Here is a 24270-nt window from a genome sequence, read left to right as displayed (position 1 = left end):
AAGAACTAAGTCACAATTGAAGTCTACATGTTCCGTGGCCAAGGATTACTGCAACACATCTGGGACACTTCTAGCCCCATCATGTTGCACATGTGTTCAATGAGTTAGGTCCAAACTGGTGAAGAACAAAAATCAACAACAGTGGGATACTACAGTGACTAGTGTTTTTGAATAAACACCACAAGCTTTTTAGAAAACAACAACAATTGCAACAGGTTTCAGGAAGCAGCCACTCAAAGTCTGCAAAAATAGACAATCTAGCCATACTTCTTTCAAAGTGGGTTACACAGCCTGCTGCAACAGGAGGTATCTTGGTTTATGCAGAGATTACTTAAGTAAACTACTTACTGCCTTTATATCCTTCAGTCGGTTGTATTCTTCAGCAGCAGACTACAAGTAAAAATAACTCAAATTAGATATCACAAACATTAGCAAAGATCAAAAGCAGAATGGAGGCAGCCTTCGTTATGATGCATGCATAAATATTTAACTATTAAACCAATATCTTTATTGGTGACAAGAACAGTTGCAGGAACATAAGGAGAGCCTGGCTGGATCAGGCCAAAGGCCCATCTTGGCCACCATTCTTTTCTCAAACAGATGCCTATGGAAAGCCTGCAAGCATAGGCATCTGTTTGAGGAATTCCTATCTACTCCAATCCTTCACAAATATGGACTGGAGACCACACACTATTTGGGAGTGGGGAAGGAGAGGCATAGTTCAGTGATAACCTACGGGCTTTGCATGCAGAAAGTCCCAGGTTCAATCCCCAACACCTCCAAGTAAAGCTTGCAAAGACTCGTGTCTGAAGCCTAGGAATGGTAATACTCAGATAGACAAATGGTCTGACTTTTTAATGCAGCTTCCTCATTTCCTATAACCCCCATAACCCACCAGCAATCAAAGATGACAACACTGGGATGGATGGAGTAATGGTTTAACTCAGCCTAAATAAGGAGTGGTTTCTAGGAAGCTAGCTGATAGCCACTGTAGGAGTCTAGACTAATTGACCGCTGACAAGGGCCAGAGTCTCTATCTTTAAGCAGTGCTAAAGAGGCTAGAAAAGGGGATTGAGCAACAAGCAGCAGGAAAGGAGACAGAGAAAAATATCCCATTATATCATCAGTGTATTCACTCAAAAGCTGACTCAGATCATTCCGGGGGGGGGGGGGGAAGGAAGCAGCAAACATTGTGCCGTCAGGCCCATTAAGTCTTCCTCAGAGGTCACCAACATTAAATACTTTCCACGTTGCTAACTCCCACAACACTTGGGATTCTTGTTGGATGAAGTAGGTTAGAAAGCTCCTTTATCAAGCATGTTACTTCCTCTAAAGCTACAGGCATTTGAGTCCCAGTCAGTATTAGTATTAAGGACTGCTTTCTACATTACAGTAAATTATATATCTGTCTTTTCAGGTCAAAGAGCAACATACTTTCTTCAGAAAGGGAAAACTGCTTCCAGCTACCTAGCCTAAGGGAAGCCTACGGTTAGAGTTGGTTTCAACAAACACTGCATTGATCATTAGGAGTTTAGGTGTTTCTTTCCTGGTTCCTTTTTAATTACAGTATCACAGACTTTAATAGCTTGTGATTTTTTTTAGGGGAAAGCATACGGGACTACTAATAGTTGTCCATAGGCTACTTATATTGTGCTCAACATCTAAAGCAGGGGTAGGCAACCTAAGGCTTGGGGGCAGTCCAATCGCCTTCTCAATCTGGCCCGCAGACAGTCTGGGAATCAGCGTGTTTTTACATGAGTAGAATGTGTCCTTTTATTTAAAATGCATCTCTGGGTTATTTGTGGGGCATAGGAATTCGTTCATTTCCCCCCCCCCCAAAAAAAATACATATATGGTCTGAGGGACAGTGGACCAGCCCACGGCTGAAAAAGGTTCCCGATCTAAAGCCACATTTCAAAAAAACAAAGAAGAGCCATAAAAAATTACAAATTTGCCTTCACCAAAACACCACTGAGTCACTTCACCAATCTTTTGCTCTTTGCAGTGACTCTTCAAGTTAAGAGCTCCTTCCCTGACCTATTGCTTAAGAATGTTTTAAGTGGAGATGCCAAGGATGGAACCCGGGTCCTTCTGCATGAGAAATATGATGTCCAATGCAATGCCCATCATCCATGCTGGGTGGGGTTGATGGGAGTTGGAATCTGACAACATCTGGAGGGCTATCCCACTCTGCACAGCCATAGCTAGACTGTAGTTCTGGGAGATGGGATGCAAGCGAATTTAGCGCATATTACAGCACATGTGCAGATGCAGACATCATTCTAATGTCAAAAATTCTCTCAAGAGGCAAAAGGTGTATGTACCACTAAAGCAATACTCTCATATCGTAATATATTTCAATGAATGAAATTACCCTATATTCTTCACTGTCTTCAGGGTAGTCATCCAATTCTTTATCAAGACGAGAAATTTCTCTGCTGATTTCATCAAGCTCTGCTTGCAACCGCTTGTATTCTTGTAGACCTGCATCAAAATCTCGCTTGTATCCTTGCCTTTGTTGATCGGATGATACAGGTGGATATTCCCTGGATGAAGAGTGATTTAAATGACAGTGTTTGAAGAAATGAAGTGGGCAGTTGCAGAGAGACTTGCTGATTTAGCATTTGTTTATAGGGAAAGGATACCTATGATGCAAATTAATCTTTCAGTTTTGTGCTTTGGTCAAAGCATGAAAATGTAGAATTTAGATCTGCATTCTTTACTAGAACTGGCAAATGCCTATAGGAGCCTTGTACAAAGATGAACCAACGCAATAATAAAGAAGTACATTTCCACACCTTTAAAGAGTAAAGTTTTCACTGCACTAAACATTAGCCTGTGCAAAAGAAACATGTTAATAAATTGAAAAATACAACTATCATGTTTGTTTTCCCAAGGAGAATTCTCAGTCCCAGAAAGTTACTTCATGTCAACGGTTTCTGCAGAATATTGCAACACTTGTGTTAAAAATGTAATTTAACAAACAATATCACAGCATATTTTTGAAATGAACATTGACATGCTATATAACCTGATTTGATCAAATGGACTACACAGGTATTTCACTGAACACTTCCTATTTTTTGCAGTCATGAAATGAAAGAACCAGACAGGCAACGTACCAACGTGCCTATGGTATGCATATTGTTATCATTTTTATACTGAATAACAATCCCATATAAAGTCATGGTGGTAGACCATTTGCAACTTTCCTTCAACAAGACTTCAGTTTCTAGAAATTATTACCACTATTTTGGGCTCCATCTTCCTTCTATGTACATATGGTTATCCAAGGAAATCTCTCTCTCTCTCTCTCTCCCCCACGCGCGCGCGCTCTCTCTCTCTCTCTCTCTCACACACACACACACACACAAATATGCATTCCACATAATATGTTTTTTGCACATTGATTGGGTTACATGCATGGAAAGGTCACTGTCTACTTAACAAGCAATGCAAGCTTTCCTTCATACTTCATTATCTTGGCTGACTGCATGAGTTGCTATAGTTACGCATAACACACTTGAGTTTCTAACTCAGGTTACATAAAGGGTAGCTGGAGTGCATTTCATTTGTACCTCTTATTTTGAAAATTGGTTACTATAAGTTTTACTTACAAAAAGGTCTGTTAAGGGACAAATCAAGTATTTCACAAACTATGTTACTATCTGATTAGAGTGAGGTATATTTATTTAATTGCTGGTCAGTTTTTACCTATTTAAGCAGTGATCCAAGAACTTTTAACCAACTGAATCATATCACTGAAACACAGGAAGAGCCATTTCTGAAATCTTACATTCTTGTGACCAGATTCTAAAAACAGAGACCTCCCAGGTATGCATACAAGCAGCAGCTCAGGATGAGTCAGTTTCAGCAGACAGTTTTCAGAGGCTAATAATGTTCCAAAATATGACATCTGCCTGCACCTCCCTTCATTTTCCTGCTCTGCCCTAACATACAAGATTGACACCTTAATAGGTAGGTAATACACAAAAGCTACAGCAACTGATTTTTCAATCCATCACATTCATGTAAAATACTTGTATTCAAACACAGTGATGCTTCCATCTGTAGTAGGAAAGGCACTGCACTTATATTTTCCCTGCTGAAATACTAGCTTTTCACTAACAAGTAGGTGACATCAACTTCTGAATTTCATATCCAGTTTCCATTTATGCTAGTGAAAACCTAGAGAGAGTGTGTTGGTACAAGACTGTATCCCAGTGTCCTTCATAACATACACAACCTGTTAAACCCTCGTGGTAACCTACAGCAACTTGAGTTAGAATAAATGGGGTTCTCTGTACTGATGCTCTACAACCCGGCTGCCATTAACATGGTACCAATGCCCAAGTTTTATGGAATTCTCCATACCTGTCCCAGTCCTCCTCCAGTTCATCACAAGACTCTCCTCCAGTGGTGTAATCTGCATCATAGTTGTCAGTGTAGGTTCTCTTTGCTCTTCCTGCTCTTCCTTTTTGTGCTGGCTCCTTAGCTGACCCATTGTAACTGCTAGTGTTGGCATACTGAGGTGGCATTGGGCTCTTTGTTAAATTCACTTCAGGTATCCTGTTACAAAACAAGAACAATTCATTTCCAGTTTCATGCCAAAGCAGCAATATACTGAGCAGATATTAAAAGAGACAAAATAAAGACTGCTGGTTGTCAATGCTAGGCTTCCCAATGTTAAAATTATTTTCTTCATCACACAAAATGACATTATTGTCTAAGAGCTGTTGTACGAAGTCAGGTAGACTAATGCAGCACGCAACAAAGTCAGCAAAGTCATGCCAGATACTTTCTGCTCTGTAGCACAAGCTGGTACCCTTCTCTAGAAATGTTAATCAGAGTAACCCCTGTAATTCTAAGGGCTCAGATCTACTGTTCAGCTTTAGTAAACTAATGATTAAAATAGGAACAAAAGGGACCCACACACTGAACTTAATGAAATAAAATGTTGGACACATTTGCTTGACTGTTCCTTAACTTTAAGTATCCCAACCTTTTGCAAGTTGTACACATTTAATCTCCCTGTCATTTACAGAAAACAGTTGATTTCAAGAATCTAAGACAAAATGATATTAATTATTGTTTCCTTTGGCACACACACAACAGTCCTCAGATCCTTCTGTAAGCAAACCTCAGTATGTGCAAGTGAAACTACCAGATATATATCCTGCCTTAGTTTCCCTCATCATCTTCTGTTTTTTGTCATGTCTTTTTTGATATTGAAAACCCCTCTCAACTTGGCTCACATAATTAAAATTAAATTTTACTGGGAATATGGTTCTGGCCCTCCTTTTTATAGCCATAGTTGGGGGCAGTTTTGGGGAAGGTCAGACCAATATTCATAACAAAACTTATTTTTAATTATGTAAACCACCCTGAGACTTGTGTTCAGCCATTATTGAAGGTGATTTACATTTAACTTAATCTTTAAGTGACAAAACAAGAGTGGCACATCTTGGGTCAGGCACATTTTGACTGGCCCTGATAGCCAAAATGGTGTGGTTTCTAGGACCCTGCCTTTTGCTTTCAGTGTAATCCTGGGCATATTTATTTGAAAGTCAGTCTCGTTGCATTCATTGGGTCTTCCTCCTAGGTTAACAGGCATACAGTTGCAGCTGTAATAACTGACCATATGCTGTGCCTCCATGGGAGGTCAGGCACAATTTCCAGCTGTAATTTGGGGGAATTGGGGTAAGAGAACAGGAGTTTGCTTTAGGAGGGAATAGTTGAGGTGGCTTGAGCACCAGTCAAACAGATGCCCCAAACCTTCCTCTCTAGCTGGTTTGCCTGCCATGCCATGATGAGTGTTTTAGCAACATAGCCTTCCTTTCTAGCTTGAAGGTGGTGGGGAACACATCTTCTTCCATCTGCTCAAGGGTGATCCCTGCCCAACTCTAAGCTACAAAGAAACTTGATTGGGCTGGTAGAACACTTTCCAATGCATGGTGATGGAAATATTAGCCCCCCCCCCCCCCGGTCAATTTATTTTCTGCAATTAGACCCCAGATGACTGAGGGACTTACACATTCTAGGTTAAGACATGGTTGTGAAACTTCTGAATGCTATTAATGTGACAAGCTGCCCCGCCTGCCCCCGCCCAATGAATACCATGTTTTTATTTCATTCAATATAGAGACTGAGAACATTATGAAATCATCACTTGTGAGCTAAATTTGCAAGCGAGATGGTGTTGCTGCACCTTTCAAAACATGGCCATCAACCTTTGACAACCATTCATTACAGTGCTATTTCATGTAACATGTATGCAAGGACTGTCCTTATTCCATTATGTTCATTCATAAACAGAATAACTAACAAGTTCAACTATGGCTATCTTCCAGACAAAACATAGTTCTTAAGGTACAAAGGCAAGCTGGATGAACAACATACTTTCTGATCACCAGTTCCTCTTGAACCCAATTAAAAGGTGATACATGGGGGCAAAGTAATGATAAACCACCAATACATCACCTAAGGCAGTGGCAGACGATATGATGCGCTCCAGATGTTATAGACTGCACTTCCCATTATTTCCTGGCCATTGGCCATGCTTGCTAGGGTTGATGGGAGTTCTAGTCCAAAACATCAGGAGGGCATACTACCTGATGTAAGAAATGCTTGATGAGCAAGTGGGCAATGGAAGCCAATACAGTGGTACCTCGGGTTAAGTACTTAATTCGTTCCGGAAGTCTGTTCTTAACCTGATATTGTTCTTAACGTGAAGCACCACTTTAGCTAATGTGGCCTCCTGCTGCCTCCGCGCCGCCAGAGCACGATTTCTGTTCTCATCCTGAACCAAAGTTCTTAACCTGAAGCACTATTTCTGGGTTAGCGGAGTCTGTAACCTGAAGCGTATGTAACCTGAGGTACCACTGTAATAGAAGGCAAGTCAGTTTTCTAAACAATGGAGCCAGAGAATATTACAAGAAGAGCAATCTCTTCAAGCAACCTCTACAAGCCCAGAGGATAACATGATTCTTTCAAATCACTATGCTTAACGTTCTCCCAACACACCCCTAAGTTGATATTGGCTCTTGATTAAAAGCTTTTTAAAAATTTCCACACACCCAAGAACTTGGGAGAAGTTTTTTTTAAAGGCTATTCAGTATTTACAAGATGCATGAAGGAAGATAGGATAGTACTGCTCATTCTTTAAAAATCCCTAGAGTTAGGATTCTTAATGCTGCTTTAATGTTTCTAGGTGTTGGCGTTATGTTATTGTTTTCATCATAAATTCCCTTACAAAATGCTATGAAATGCAGGGTGCAACAGTGAAAGAACAATACCCCCAAGGGACTAAGTCTGTAATCCTATGCCCTTATCTGACAACAAGTCCCACAGAACTCAGCAAGACTTACTTCCAGAGGACTGTAAGTGTATGTTTACTTCCTAGGTTATCAAAATGCGGATTGGTTATCCTTATCCAAATACAGTACTTATTAAACAGTGGAGGACACACATGAAAAGTAAACAGCAGTGTAACCATGAAACTATGCTCTTGAAACCATGAAACACAGGGCCTGTGTTTGTTCTCGCAGGTTGTGCACATTCTACATTTTATACAATATTTGCACTTTTATTGTTAGGTCTGCATACCATGAAAAGTATACCCACTCAGGCATCAGCCTTGCTTTTACCTCAGAATATTGAAAAGAAAAAACAAAGCTATGCACATCCTGGATAAACACTGTAACAAATAAATCCTGTATATGACAAAGTGATAAGTAGCTACGAGATGAAGATCAACAGTATGCTTTTTTCTTTTTTTCAAACACCATAGTGTCTTAACTCTCCGGACAGGTCAGACCCAAGTGTTATTTATTTATTTATTGAAGTTTTCCTATCCCCTCTAGGCTGGAGCACTTCACATAAGAAAAGCTTAAAACAACCACCTAACACATACAATAACCATAAAACCATTACATTTAAAGACAACAGAGCAGCAGTGATACATTTCTTTATTCCCTCTTCTGGAGAATTAACCCTCCACCCCATCCTCAACATAGCTAGTTAACCTATCTGTCAGCTGTTCACCTAAACTAACCCATGATCCAAACAAAGGTGTAATTCAGATCCTGGGATTACTGCCAGTGTCAGAATTTGGGCTTTCAAATTTCAGTGGGACCCTGAATTCGGCACCCAGTGCAGGTGAACCAATCACACTCCCCTAAATCTGCTGCTGTTACTGCCCCCCACCCCTTTCAACTGCAGGTCAGTGTTACAGTTTTGTCAACAGGAATCTTAGTAACTGATTAATGTTCCGAAAAGGGGGGGGGGGAGGAGGAGAAAATGATATCACAACCCGCTTTGAATTGCTTAATATTGATCCTGTGTGGTCTTTCTATTGCATTGTGTCCATTCAATTAGAAAAAAAACAGGAACATTTATACTTACGGAGTAGCTCTGTAGCTATTGTCATTATAGATCTGTTGTACAGGAACATCAGAAACCGAGTAACCCACAGAACTGGCCACTCGATCTGTATAGTCAGCTACAGGGGTAGGTATTGCTGGCTCCGGATTTATGTTCTTCACCTGGAAGGACATGCATGTGTTAAGATAAACACGTAACACTGAACAGGACACCGTCATCTCAGAGTAGAATACTTCCCTCAGCTTTTAATTGGCTGCATTTCAGATTCTAAAATGGTGCAAAATGTGTATTTAAAGAAAGGATTAGACTCCACAGCAGAGGGCTGAATCCACAATGCAGCACTAAACAACAGGTTGCCTGCCAGCTCTTTCTGCCCAAAGAGGTTATAATAAGCAACTACACTCAAGGGAGAATTTTGCAGTTTTTAAAATGCCAAAATTTCGCACCAAACGAAGCCTGCCTCAAATGTGCATGTTGAGAATAAGGCTTTGTACAGATTCATTCTGGCTCCAGTGCGCTCGCGTTGCTGGTGTTTGAAACTCTGCATGCATGACATTAGCCACTATGAATATCTATCCTGTAAGGGTTTGAGAAATACTGCTGTTTAATGCCTCATACCAGCTTCCATCAAATTTACTAACTTAAACCACAGTTCAACAGCTGTTGTGCGTGTGTGTGCAGGTGACAGCTTCCTGAATAGGGGTTTGGGGGGGGGGTTGCTGGGGTGGGGAAACCAAACAGGTAATGCACATTCTTGTCCCTTCTTTGGTGCATACAGCAATGTGCAAGTGAGACTTGCAGAATGGGGTGCACAGTGATCATGTCTTCTTAGTCTGACCCACAGGTGAAGAGATCTGAGATGAGACACCTTTCTAGAAGTTATTTTCAACAGCCCCTCACACACGGGACTACAACTGAAACAAATGCTGAACTTGAATTCAACATCTGACTATTATGTCTGCTCGTCAGCACAAGCATTTCTGCTTACTAGAACAAATGCTATTCCCTGCCCCTTGGGTACTGTTCTGAGGTTCTCCCAGAGCTGTTTGGGGGGCACCCGGGTGCCCAGGCATAGAAGACGGGGGGGGGGAGACCCATTGTTCTAGCAGGACTCGTTGTACTGGTTCCTGCTACCACAACTGTTTACTTGAATTAGACCTATTGCAGCGACTTTTACATGCCTGTTGATGGAGCCTGAGAATTCCCAGTATCCCACACCAAGAACACCCGAGAGCTTCCCACTGGGGAATCCCCTTTCTTGACTCATCAGGAAAATACAGGCATTTAGTCACCTTCTCTGCTGTAGAACAGCAGCAGGTGATGAAATGCACACATGGTAACGTTAAGGTTCATTAAAAAAATCAATATAAACAACTATCGCACGAAAATGAAAAAAAAAAAAAAAACCCAGCAGTCCAGGAATAACTCAGACATCAAAACATAACTGGCTAATTAAAAGCTTAAGCAAGCTTAAACACACAAACCAAGTCAGCCAGTAGAAAAAGCTTTCAACCAGAGCCACAATTTCACCTGTCAGCAACAAGCTATCACCAAGGGAGCCAGGCAGCCCACTCTGGGAAATGCATTCCACAGAAAAGGCTCAGCTCTCTACACCCTCACTGACCTCACCCAAAGCAGGCTGCCCAGAGCAGAATCCAAGTGCCTCTCCCTTGAGTGACTGGCTCTCTTATCAGCCAACTTCTCAGTTCAAAGAGCTTCCCATGAGGCGGCTCTGACCCCCAGGCACGCTGGGCTGAAGGCAAGACCCAGGATATCAATCCAGAGCCATCCAGGTCAGTTTCCAGGCTGGTGCATGAACAAATCACCCAGTCTCAGGAATGTTCAGCCCAAGGTGGCAGAATTTGTAAAAACAATTCTAACTATATGGTGCTATGTCATAAAAACAGTGTGGGTGGGGGCGACATCATGCTAAATAATTATAGTCGTGCCATTCTGAGGTGGAGCAGAAGTTACATATGGAGTGCACCACTCATATCAAGAGACACAGAACACACGTACTTCTCTTTTAAGGCATAAAACACCGGCTAGGCAGAAATTTCTCTGCATGAATTGGAGCAGCTCTGACCACAAGAGATTGATAGCTAAGTATTGGCAAGGAGCCTTCTTCAGCTCAAAAGTTGCATTTCCTGTTGTCTAACTGGGGGGGAGGAGGGCTGCATGCCAAAAGTGGGGTGTGGCTACCCCACCCCCTGCTCACACATGCTTTTTTAAAAAGAGTGCTTCTAAAAGCTTTTAAAGTAACAAACCCCAAACAACAATTAGCATGGAAAGGAAACCTTATTTCACGCGTACCTGCAAGCAGGGATTTTCTGGGATCACAGTTGGGGAATGAAGGGTTAACTCTCCTCCCAAGCTCTGCCTGGAGGGCGGGGGGGGGGGAGAGAGAGAGAGAGAGAGAGAGAGAGAGAGAGAGAGAGAAAGCCCCTCTCCTACATCACAATTAGGCTTCTGTTGTTTGGAAGTCTTTCAAGCCTAATTGCAGCACAGGGGGTCCTGGCTGGGGAAGGAAAGGTTTACAATGGCCACCCCAGGGGATAATTGTATATAAATGAAGGCTTTTTTTCAAGCCTGATAGCTGGAGGGCAGGGGTGCAGCAAGAAGGGGGTGCTTATGATGCAGATGAGGAGGACCCAGGGGCTACATCTGGCACACAGGCTGATATTTTCTACCCCTGAGTTACAGGGTTTTATCAAATTCATACTGGCTTCAAAGATGCATGGGACTGAAGTGATTTGCAGTTTAACCAATGGGGCAAAATATTCCCTGCCAGTATCTGGATACCACACTAGAAAGCACCATGTTTCTCATCTCAGCATTTTGTGAAACAGTGTGCATAGACATTTGTTCTGTGAGTATACAGTCAAAACCTCCACTGCCTTGGGGGAAGAAAAGGCAAAGGAGTAAACCTTACAGAAATCCGGAATGGAGTCCCTAAGGTGGCGCCTTGTACACCTCCTTCCAGTGACCCCTGCAGCCGAGCTGGTGCCATATGCATAGGGAAGCATAAGTCTGATGTTATTATGCTTTTATATTTGTTGGAATCTGCCCAGAGTGGCTATGGCAACCCAGTCAGATGGGTGAAGTACAAATAATAAAAATTGTTGTTGTTGTTCCTTTGGACCACATCAGCGAGGTCGAGAGAGGGGGGTCTTGTCATCTGGGCAGCCCAAGACCTCCATACACACTACCCAGGCTTGCACCTCAGGAAGGTCACTTCCATGCTACTAACACAGCAGTTTGCCTTCACCCCTAGAGGTGCAATCCATTGTCTCTCAAGACAGAGGGATACCAACAACAACCCCATCCAAGAGGCTGGGTGTAACTACTTTCACAAAGGAACTACTTTCTTCTCAAATTCCATCTGATAATCAGTATTAGATATGGAGTGCTATGTGTCTTCACCTCACGATCTCTTTTGGGCAGAGGAAGGAGGGGGGGAAAGAGCAGTTTGACTGGTTTTTCAAACTTTACATGGTTATTTGTTGGAGTGTTTAAGGGGAAAGGTATCCCCCCCCCCAAAAAAATGGCATTCTTCCACAGTTTGCTCTATGTAGAACTAATATGACAAAAAGCTTTTGGCTCCAAGTTCTCCAGAGGTTTAAAAGTTCATACAGAGTTGCTGATGGCCTACATCTCTTCACAGCCATAGCATAGCTTTGTCAGCTAAGTTTTCCAGAGCACAGAAGCAGCTACTTAAGAGGGAAAAGGAGGGGGAGAAGTGCGACATTCCAGATGAAATAATTTAATCTTTCCAAAACACAAACAGCGCTGGAGGATAGCTCATACTCATTTCAATTTATGCTTAATTTCTTATTCTTTCTCTCTACCTCGGACACATGTTAAAGGTGATTAATGCTGTTGGTTTTTTTAAAGGCATATACAATAACAAAGCCAAAACAATGACAATGCATAATGCAGGACACCAGAGGAAAGAAAAACAAAAACCAAGCTGGAAAAGGTGGTCTGCCTACAGTGGAAAGCCAAAAGAGTAAGGACTAAGTGGATTATGCAAAGCAAGGAATTCCCCATTCTGGCCATCATGACCAAGTAGACTAAGTGTGCTGGACAAAATCTACTCCTTATCTCTCCCCTTGTGGAGCAAAGGAGAGAGATGGGTAGAGTCACTCACTGGTCAATCACCTGATATCACAATGATGCCAGATGATTGTTGGGACCTCCCACGCAGGCAAAGACCCTTCTGCAGTCTTTTGAAACTTTACATTACTACCATGAGTTGATCTTCCTGCATGACTGAGTTCCCCCATGAGGAAGAGAAAGCTGCATTCTACTGAGTCAGACTAATGGTCCATCTAGCTCCATACTGTCTACACTGGCTGGCAGCAACTTTCCAGGGTTGTTTTCCCAGCCCTACCTGGAAATACCAGGGATTGAACCTGAGACTCTCTGAATGTAAGACGGCTGGCTCCACCATGGAGCTACAGCTCTTCCTTTGCTAACGTTTCTAGGAAAACAGTGTTTTCACTTATGTACCCAGTCATTGTATTCTTTTCAAACTTAATCTACTTTCCACACACCACAAACGAAAGATAGCTGTCCAATTAACACAACAACCCCTTTTCAAGGAATAGCTCCAGTAACCATTTAACCCTGAGAACCGGATTGGCACAAATTTCATCCTATTGACTTAAGGTCAAAGGAACTCACTTATTTAGTTTAGCTGGTTTGTTGACCCAGCGTGTAAAGAATCAGTACTACATGAGAACCAAACGATTTTCCCTATGGCAGAGACTAGAAAATTTTCAACTGCTTAAATTCACTTAAAGTGATTGTACATATTAGCATGTCCCCTGGAAGCAGGATTCTTGTGGGGACTACGGCATAGAAGAAAAGAGAACATGCAAATCATGGTAAACAAGACTATTTCCCTAAGTTATAAGAGCTGCAGCAAGTCATCCTCTTGTTTGGCATAAGTAAAATCCATGCATGACCTCTAGCATGACCTCACTTTAAAGAGTGATGCAGAACAGGCAGATACCAGAGTAAGGTGGTTCGCATTATATTTAAAAGGGCACACCTAAAATATGAAGTCTGAATGCAAAGACATGTATCATCCATGATTGGCTGCAAGTCCCAGTTGAGTATATGCTTGGTTGTAAACCCAAGTTTGTCTATTTACTGTGTAAAGTAAGCCTGAGGACATATATAATGGTTGTGGTAAGACACCGAGGCACTGAATAATCAACTCCGGAAGTCGTCCTGTTGATCCCATCAAGTCAATAAATATACAAGACAAACTATGGTTTAGCAATGTAGGAATGAAGCCTGTATTTACATATATGCTCACACCTCTCCCTGGCACTTCCTGAGTTATGGCAAATATAGTTTGCTGTTAAATATGCAAAAGCAAATCAGGATTGGCTGCAATCCTGAAAGTAACTTATTAAGTGGAACATTGAAAAAAGGGGAGGGTGCATGCAAGCCTGAGGCTTGCTCATGCAACGCAAAACCATGGTTTGCCATTACAGAAACTGGCCCAGTATTGGTGGAGTTACTGCACCTGATACACAGAGGAATGTTATGCAAGTCCTGGGAAGCTTGGTACCCTCATTTCCCCTGCACATCTAGTTGATAATTACTGCCCAAACTAGGTCAAAATCAGCATATACCAAAGTAAAAGGAAGATTATCTATTTTCTGACATATGGATGTATCAAACACTCATCCATGTAGCTCAGAAACCTAATCATGTATTTCATTTTAGGTTGATATATTGTACAGTGGTAAGAGATGCGGGTGGCGCTGTGGTCTAAACCACTGAGCCTCTTGGGCTTGCCGATCAGAAGGTTGGTGGTTCGAATTCCCACGACAGAGTGAGCTCCTGTTGCTCGGTCCCAGCTCCTGCCAACCTAGCAGTTCGAAATCATGCCCAAAAGTGCAAGTAGATAAATAGGTACTGCTCCAGCAGGAAGGTAAATGGTGTTTCCATGCACTGCTCTGGTTTTGGTGTTCCGTTGTGCCAGAAGTGGCTTAGTCATGCTGGCCACATGACCCGGAAAACTGTCTGCAGACAAACGCCAGCTCCCTTGGCTTGTAAAGCAAGATGAGCGCCGCAACCCCAGAGTCATCTGCAACTGGACTTAACTGTCACGGGTCCTTTACCTTTACCGTGGTACCTTGGATCCCTAACGCCCTGGAACTCAGACGTTTTGCCTCCTAAACGCCGCAAACCCGGAAGCGATTGTTCCGGTTTGTGAATGTTCTTTCGGAACCCAAACATCTGACGGAGCTTCCATGGCTTCTGACTGGCTGCAGGAGCTTCCTGCAGCCAATGAGAAGCCGTGATTTGGTTTTGAACGTTTTGGAAGTTGAACAAACCTCCGGAACGGATTCTGTTCGACTTCCAAGGTACGACTACATTACAAAGTGTGAAGAGAAATACTTTTTTTAAAAAAATCCCCCTCCCCCGCCACAACTGTTTCTAATTACCATTTGAAGTATGGTGATATGAGTGTTTTTATGTGCACTCTAAAAGCTGTGACAGCCCACCTAACCTGGCTTTACAACTTGGATATACAAAGCGCTAGATAAGCCATTGAATATACTACTCGACAACAGTAACAATGACAGATTTTCATAGTTTTTGGAGATGGCTAACCTGTTGTCTCCAGATGTTGCTGAACTCCCCCCATTCCTTTTCACTTGTAATTATGACTGCAGCTGATGGGAGTTTTACTTGAGCAATAGCTAGAGGACCACAAGTCAGCCACACCTGGTTAAGCATGTATGAGCAGTGTTGCTAATACGTTATTCTCTTAAGTCATGGTTGACCATGACCATTTCCAGGACATGTAAAAGGCAATATACATCCAATCCCACTACTTTCTGCTTGATCTATTAATAACTCTGATCAGCCACAGTCCTAGCAGAGCTTGGAACATGCAGTATAAAAGGCTCCACGAGTATTTAGTACTTTATCTGGATAATTCTAAATTGGTCACTGTGGATTTTCTGGGTGCACCTGAACAAAGTGTCATTTTTAAAAAAAAAAAAAATCAGTTACATATAAGTGAACCTCAGAACTCCCCCGGCATTAAAACAGAAGAGATTTCCTCTATTGTGTTAATGTAGTTCTTCACAAAAAGCCACCTCAAATATCAGAAGTTAGCCATAATTTTCTGCTTGGGATATCTGATCTCTGGTAAAGACAAAAGGCTACAGGTAATGTATAGTTATTCGCTGGGATTTGTTATTTGGCTCAGGTTTTTTTCTCACCCGCACTTCTCCTGGCAGAGTGAAACATGAGTAAACAAGTTCATTAGCTAGTAAAGAACACGCCCCGAAACTGTCTCACCGAAACATTTGCTTCATATCATGTAAGGCACTACATGAAGCAGTCAGTCCCTTTACACTGGCCTGGTGGATAAAGGACAAACAAAGTCCGTGTCATGTGCAAGTCATAAAATATCAAAGTGCACAGTGAATACTGTACTCATAAAAGAGCAAGGATTAAACTGAGTCACTTTCCTAGTTAATTAAGCACCTCCAGCATAAGGAGGTGGGTTGCTTTTTATATTACAGTACAGGTATTTTAAATGCTCTGCCTTGCATTTATAACATTTGCATCATTATCTCAAATGTTGTACTACTACCTCTCAAATTACCTGAAGTTACATTGAAAATTCTTAGTATTTATATTCCAAAAGAGCATTTAGACTTTGTAAACAGCACCAGCAAAACACAATCCAAGGGCCAATTCTGCACTGTATATGACCTGAGATATTTTTCTCTGCCCAGAACACACCACACCCGTAGTGAACAACTCATTTAGCTTGTTCATTCTGAGTGCAAACTGCAATTTTACATGCTGCAAACCTGGAGAAAACCTATCCAGCACAAGCATTGTGCAACAAAGAGATAAAAATGGGTTGTCTTCCCTAGATTCCTATCAAGAATGAACCCTGCTGCCTCAAGAAATAATGCTTAGGAGGTGGGTTTTAAAAAAACACAACTTCATATAATCACTAAACTTAATGATTCTTCAGCATTGTAGTCACTAATGCACATGTCTATGTGTATAATCTTTAGTGCAGGCTCACAATTATTGAAGACAAAAATTTCAAAAGAAAATATTAAAACATAACTTACCCATTCTTCTACATTGGGAGCCTCTTCATAACTTTTTACGTGGTCCCACAGGATATTCACTTTGCCATAGTAATTCATTTTACTTCGGGTTCTTGCTGCAAAGAATATTATTATGGCAAAAGCTACAACAAGGAGGAAGGCCAATACAATGGCAATAGCCTAGGAAAGGAACAGATCAATAGTTTTAAAATGTAACAAATCAGAACAAAGATAGTCTTAAATTTGACTATCTATCCCTTTCAAAACTACAAGTAACAATGAGACAGAAACACATTGGTCTTAAGCAACTTACTCTTTTAGCCATGGTTACTTAACTGCACTTAACAGAATAGTTAAAACGGTGGCCCACCTCACAAGATTGTTGCAAAAACTGATTATGACAGGACTTGGTATGCAAAGTGCATCATAAATTACTTGGGATCTCAATGCAGGTAGAAATTCCTTACACTTATTTAGGCAAGCCATTCCTCAAACTTGATATACTCTATATCCTTTCATAGGACTAAGAAAGGAATAATGAAAGGTAAAGGATAATTTAGAGATACCTGCCTTTCTAACAGTCATTTAAACAAACAAAAAAAAGAAGAAATGCTTAGCTCAATTAGGTGAACCTAGTGCTTAAAAATAAGGTGTCCTAGGGCAATCTCATTAACTGAGAAGTATGAATCGGCACCTGCCTGCGCTTTACTGGCAGAATCCACAGTATATGAATACATGTGATCTTTTTTAAAAGTCTTTCTTGTGCTCAGGAACAGGTTCCCGATTATCAACAGCGATGCAAGAAACCAGTTGCAGATGGCCCGGTGGAGCAGAGGCACTCACCCTGTTTCCCAGGAGAACAGTGGGAGGGGCAAGGTGGCAGCACCAGTGGAGCTACAGAAGTGCTCCTGCTAGTGTGTTTGCACCGTGCTAACATCTCTGCTGCTGTGCCCCTCCCAATTCTTCCTCCTGGTAAGCAGCAGTGACTTGCCTGCTATTGCAAGAAACAATTCTCAAATATTTGGGGGGAGGTCATCCGACATAAGCTCATACTTTGATTGGTTGGCTCCTGTTCTGCCAGTTCTGAACTAGGTCCCCATGATAGGGGCCCATCTTCATTTCAGCCTTCAGCCTACTTTTGTGTATCATAGGGCAGAAAAGAAACCAAGAGCCATTTTCTTCACATTCACTTCTGCAGAATTTTCTTAATTGGAAGGCAAGGCTGAGCTGAACTTTCTTGTGAGAATTTTTTTTTTTAAGATCAGGCTGTTGGGGGGGAAGGATTTGAGCATAATTTTTCATCCTTAGCCTTTAACTTCCTTGGGCAGAAGCAAACAATTGCATTCTTGCAATCAAAAAAATATGGTTGCAGCTATTTAGCATCCCCATACTTTCATTTCAAATTATTTTTATTAATCCCCTTGAGATTTTTGCAAAAATCTTAGGTGGTGACCGGTTGATTTTTTTAAACAAACAAATGGAGAATTGAAACTTGTCCAAGACCATTCAATATGACTACAGAGTTGAGTTACTGTCCATGAACATAATTGCCCAAGACAGCTAGCACAGGTTATTCAATTAAGGATCAACATAGACTAATCCATAAAAGGAACAGCTAAAAGGATTAGCATGGTTTGTAGGCTCTAGCTGCTTCCTAACAAGTGTTTCAATAATTCAAGTAGAGCTTAAACCAGGATACATAGATCTGAACTCAAGATTTAGAGGTGCAATGCGACTCCAGTAAATAAAACCAGTCAAGCCATGTTGAAACCCTGAACCCCTACTCACTAGGTCTAGGCCTCCAATTAATCATCTGGATCCTCTCTAGGAGTATACACAGTATTAAAAAACAGAGAACAATCACATTCTTGCAAAAGCTGCCCAAGGTTAGCTAAATAGCCACCAGTATAATAGCTCAATTACAAAGCTAGTTTTAGCATCATTATTCAGCACACCATTTGATTCAGGACTGAAATACAACTAGTATTTTGCATTTTGAATTTCTTAATTATCGCATCTACATACCTCCTGAGGTTCCACCACACAGTAGTGATACAAGTACTGATTCACAAAGACTCCAGTGTTTGTAGGAGAGTAAAAGGAGCTGCACATGGCATAAATCTGATTGTAGTACATCGATCCAGAAGCTTGTGCAGTTGGGTTCACTGCTAGTGTATATACAATGGCCGCAATAAATATCAAAAAGAGGAAGATGGAGCTTCCTATTATCAGGAGGAGGTAATACTTCCTTGACCTGGCTATGCTAGTCTTGGTAACGCCCGTTACAAAAACCACCAATCCAGCAATAAAGCAAAAAGCTGCCATTGCAATGATGAAGCCTTTTGCTCCTCGTGGATCAATATAATTTCCTCCATAGCCATAGCCATAAGAACTTCCAAAGCCACCAAAGGAGCTACCAAAACCGTAGCCAGATCCCATACCATAGCCATAGCCAGTTCCCAGACCAGTTCCCAGGCCAGTTCCCAGGCCAGTTCCATACATATCCATGTCCCAAGCCAACGTGGATGCAACGCATGCAAAGATGCCAATGGACATCACTATTATGAGAACCGACATGATCTTGATTATTCCTGGAGGGGAGGACCATTTGTAGAAGTGTTGAACTTCCTCTTCCGGATAGTAGGAATATGCAGGCTGAGAGTACATTGGCTGAGAATGGAATTCACCACCATACGCATTATTGCTTGGTACATAGTGTGAAGGTTTGCTGCAAAAATCCAAAAAAACACACGCCTTGTTATGAACCGCTATTAAAATATGAAATATTAATTTCCCTAGATACCTCTGAAAACCATTTAATTACTGTCTTTTATAACAGCATACAACATTATTATTATTTTATTTATACCTCGCCCATCTGGCTGGGTAGCTTCCACTCTGGGTAGCTTCTAACACACACAAAAGTAACAATAAAACATCAAACATAAATAGTAACAATCAGACCTTATATACAAAGTCACAAAAAGTTGTTTAAAATAAACAACTTATACCAAATAAAGTAGTATGCAATAATGCATTAGACTCCAATAGTAAACACTAAAATTAAACATCAGCAAGTAATAATTAAACTGTTTACACTTATCAATTACAATAAAGAATTACATCTGCCATGTTTGAAATACACATTATATGGTATGCATGTATTCTGTGCAGTGTTTCACAAACTTTGACTGGCCTTAGTAGTCAATCCAAAATTTGTTGTCAGAATCCTACCCTTGCAAGACAGGGTCTTTGTCTGACAGTACACTCAATATATGGCAAGCAAGAGCCTGCACAAGGGTTGGCATCCATCTCCCATTCCAGCTACATGTTCAAAGGACTCTGCAGAGGATGAGTCTGACCCACTTTCTAAAACCTTACATAACTTAGTTGTGTTCCGCCATAAGCTGCTGCTGCTGCCTGGCTAGCCAAAACTGACTGGGATTGGGTGGGGGTTGTGTGTGTGTGTGTGTGTGTGTGTGTGTGTACACACATGCACCTTGCAGTAAACAGGGGTGGTGGCTCCTTGCATACTGAGTACTTTCTAAATGCTGGAAAAGGAGCAGGAAGAAATGAACATCTCTGATGGGGCACAACACCATTCAGATCACCCCCTACCCTGCTTCTGAGCTTATGAGGCGTGGGCCCCTGCTGCACCTTCCTCTCCCCTCCACCCACACAGCTCTGTAGCTTTCATTTCAGTAACCTCTCCCACCTCTTGGAATCAAACTTCCTTCTCCCTCTCCAGCACACCTCTTGGTGCTTGAGCCTCTGCTGCTGTCTGTTCCACAGAACAGATGTTCACCATCTCCCTATAAGTGGCATGGGCTGGAGGGCAACAGGGGTTCCCATGCTGGGCACCCCATAGTGCTGCGAAGTGGGGCACTTGCACACTCAGCCCTGATTAGTGCTGAGCAGAAAGAGTTGGGAGCACACAGCTGGACAGCTGCTTGCAGAAGGGTAGAGTCCTCCACATGTCATGGATTGATTTTCTGCCTGTTGGTTTTACATTTGAGCACATGTAACTGAATACAAAGAATACAAGTGGCATTTTTCTGCCCATAAGACTACAAGTGGAGTTGCGGGACAGAGGAAAGAGATTCCCCCCCCCCCACACACACATTTATGAACACAGGTATGGGTGCAATAAACTCTCTCAGGTAAGCCAGATTTATTGCATATTGTATGTGTGAGTGAGTTAAAAACCCCAAAATGTATTTTATTTCATACAAGTTATACTGTATACCACTTGAATGCAAAATGCCTCAAAATGGTTGGGAAATGAGAAAGTACTGTCCCTTTTTTAATACAGGAACAGGTGATGACCCTTTCCTGCTGTATTTTAAAAATGAAAGCAACCTCTAAAACGCCACAAGACAATTTTATAAGTGACATGGCGTGAGTTTTATATCTTGTGACAACGTTCACCTGCATTAGCTTAAAAAATTTGAAAAGCCATTTATACTGAATTTTCTAACATCTCCTATTCTTTAGCATTATTGCAGAGAGAGAAACAACCACAAAAGGACCTTCTAACAAAAATATGGCAAAAGACCTTTCATTAATGAGGATTACATACATGAATATGATTGTAATATAGCAGTTTATAAGAAAATTACAATCTTTCAGAAGTTTATAAAAACCTGTTATAAAAAAATCTCTGTCCCACAGATCATCCCATTGTCATCTCTGTAGCAAGTGAAAATCAATTACCGTATTTGCTCAAATGTAACGTGCACCTTTTTTGGACAAATTACGTCGCAAAAATTAGGGTGCAGATTAGATTCAATGGTGCATTAGATTCACATAAATACGGTAATAGGTAGGGTGGTATTTGGGAGGGAAGCTTGATGCTTTCTAAAAGAAGCAGACATCTTCAGCCATAATACCAATATGAAGTTCATTCTGTATTTAAATTTATGAGAGGCAAAGCCCACAGGTTGGACTGACCTGTAGGAACAAGCGTGCCCCATAGGAATGCCATCACAGGCTTCATGACGTCATTGCACTGGCTTGAGAAAATCATCACATTACCAAACTATAGTAGCTGAAGACTGGTCAGGCACATTTCCCAACTAGTCCTTTCCACTAACATAGAACCAGGATTTGATTAATCTTCCCAGTCACTCATGTGGGCAAGAAAACAAAGGCCTCTGTGGACCACCCTTTCCTGACCAAGTGAAGTCCAGGTGTTTTGGAAACCCATCAGCCCCAGTAAACACTCAAGGTTCCCCAGATTGTGGGAGGCTGACACATGCTATCACAAACGGCACAGAAAAACCATCCTTCCCCCATGAACTTCCTCTATGTCAGTAAGTAAATGGTACTTTTGCCAGCCATTTCCAATGCAACATTCCAGTCAGTAGGAAAGTACAGTCGAACCTCCAGCTCACAAGGCTGGAAAGCAGACAATTCTTTGCATATTATTAAATATTCAGTTATTCAGTAAATATCTCCTGACAGAAAACATACACGTTTATAAACACAAAAAGTGCAGGTGTTGAACCCTTCACCAGTCACAATATGCAGAAACAGCAAAGATCAACAGTACTGTTATCACATTAAGCAATGACTCCTTGACCTTAAGCACCTTACATGGAGACAAGTCTTACCAGATTTAAACACAGGATTTATTTCCACCTCACAGACACAATTCCTAGGTACTGTGAGCTAACAGATCTGCAGAGATTATATTTGCATTCCAGCAGCCTTCTACCAAACTTAAGCCATGTTTTAAAAAGAGGGATGATTGGATAAGCCAATCTGAAGCGGATGGGCTAGATGCATTCTGTAGCTAGAGTGTACTTTTTTTATTAAAAAAAAGCCACTCAGTTGCATGACAATGGTTAGAATGTTGAACTATGACCTGGGAGACGAGGGTTCAAATCCCCATTCAGCCATGCAGCTCACTGGGTGACCTTGGGCCAGTTAACATCTCTTAGCCTAACCTACCTCACAGCGTTGTTGTGAGGAGGAAATGGAAAGGAAGAGAACCATGCACACCACCTTGAGCTCCTTGGAAGAAAAAAGGTGGTATGTAAATGTGATAAATAAAATAAAATATGGACTCAGTTTCAGCAAGACCTTAGTTTGCTATGAAATCCACAAACCTGCTTGCTGAGGAAACTTATTTTCCCCATCAAGCAGCTAACCTCTCCCACCATTGTATTGTCACAACCATTTTGAAATGTCTCCATATATACAGTGGATTTAACAATACTCTCTCTACTCTAAGGCTGTACAATTTATAGCAGGGGCAGGATAGTCTACCCCCCTTATGCCCTTGATTCTCAATAGTAAGTGTACGTCCACACACATAGAGTACCTATGTTGAGCTTTAAAATGGTGTCTGTTTTATGGCTACTACCATTATATAATTTAATTTTCAAAATATGTATTGTTTTAGTGACAAAGTAGCTAGCATAAACTGCATCTACTGTTTATACAATTAATGTTGGGAGCTGCCAGAATTCTTATCTTTAACAGTGTACACTAGTTATCAACAATAATTTGAACTAGCACGGAGAAAAGAAAAAAAGATATTTACAATTCATCAGGTCGATAAGGCGGCGGACTTTCAAATGGCCTCGATGACATAGTGGAAGCTCTGGACTGTTTAGCTGCAAGAATTTAAATCTATAAGAAGAAATGGGGAAAAAAGAAACTCAACTTAAAATATTAAGTCAACCATAGCCAAACCATCAATAGTTATACACACCAATATGGAGTTGTAAGTTTCTAAATTACAATAACGGGACAACTCTTTTCAGCAAAGTAGATGTAGACATCAGAGACGGAATGATTTATGTTCTATAAAGGGTTGCCACATTTTTTGGCCCGTAAGCACATTTACAAATTGGTGAACCCATCATAGGCACACAAACACACCCCATAACAAACCATGCTCTGCAACCAATTATATCAGCTACAATGCTTCCTTAAAGCCTAATTCCAGCAGCATGAAGGGACTATGTGGACACACACGCATATGCAAGTACCATCCCTGTATACCATGTATGATACAGCAGCAACTATTTATGTTCCATCTAAATTTACAGGAAATCCCCAGTGTGTTTACAAGGAAGTATGTTTTACTTGGTAAACGGTCTTGCACCTATATAAGTATGCACAGGACTGCAGCTTATGGATACAATATAAACTGAGGCACCCCCTCTCCAATTCTCATAATTAGCTTCCTCATTCATTCCTTTTAATGTAATTAAATTGATTTCATCTATTGATAATAGATTTGGTCAATACTCTTCAATCCAATTCAAACTTTGATAGATACATCCTTTTATCTTGCTCCCAGAAAGCAGCTACAGTACCTTGTTCATTTTAGGTGAGATGGCAGATCTACACATATGCTCAATGGCAGTGTTTTCATGTAATGTTAAGCTATGGTGCATGGTTGGTTTAAACCATACTGTTCATGAATTGCAGGCTTGTCCATACAGATTATTATGCACTTCCATTTCACAACCCACTCTGGCCAGCTGGGACAACAAACCACAAGCTTTGGCTTACCCTGAAGTTTGAACCAGAGATTCTTGTTTGCTTCTCTCTAAATTCACCATGATGTTATCATGGTTTGTTTGGGAAAAACAACCGACAGAGTACTGGTTCAGACGTCATGCTAGCCCAAGGCTTGTGGTTTGTAAGTTGTTGCGCCTGTCTGGACAAAGAGGGGAATGTAAAGAAAGAACTCAAGTTGTGGGCACTTCCAAGCTGTTTGCATATTATGGTTAAAAAACAAACCACACACTTTATATGTTTTATGTGA

At 41.3% G+C, this 24270-nt stretch overlaps 1 protein-coding gene across 2 annotated transcripts in view; it reads right to left on the bottom strand.

Annotated features, from left to right (window-relative positions):
• OCLN (occludin) overlaps positions 1-24270 on the bottom strand; it is a 30257-nt gene that overhangs the window by 3669 nt on the left and 2318 nt on the right. For both annotated transcript variants that reach the window (XM_081881207.1, XM_081881208.1), the window contains exons 2-8: positions 23035-23123; positions 18513-19215; positions 16509-16667; positions 8404-8543; positions 4375-4569; positions 2375-2546; positions 349-390 (exon numbers count right to left, since the gene is read on the bottom strand). In XM_081881207.1, the coding sequence (XP_081737333.1) occupies positions 349-390; positions 2375-2546; positions 4375-4569; positions 8404-8543; positions 16509-16667; positions 18513-19215; positions 23035-23084 (1461 nt within the window). In that variant the 5' untranslated portion in view covers positions 23085-23123. The remainder of the gene's footprint in view (positions 1-348; positions 391-2374; positions 2547-4374; positions 4570-8403; positions 8544-16508; positions 16668-18512; positions 19216-23034; positions 23124-24270) is intronic.

This window comes from Podarcis erhardii, assembly GCF_964252035.2.
Source record: "Podarcis erhardii genome assembly, chromosome: 11".
Classification (NCBI taxonomy): domain Eukaryota; kingdom Metazoa; phylum Chordata; class Lepidosauria; order Squamata; family Lacertidae; genus Podarcis; species Podarcis erhardii.
The sequence above is the reverse complement of the archived record's forward strand: the minus strand, read 5'-3'. Positions and strand labels throughout refer to the sequence as shown.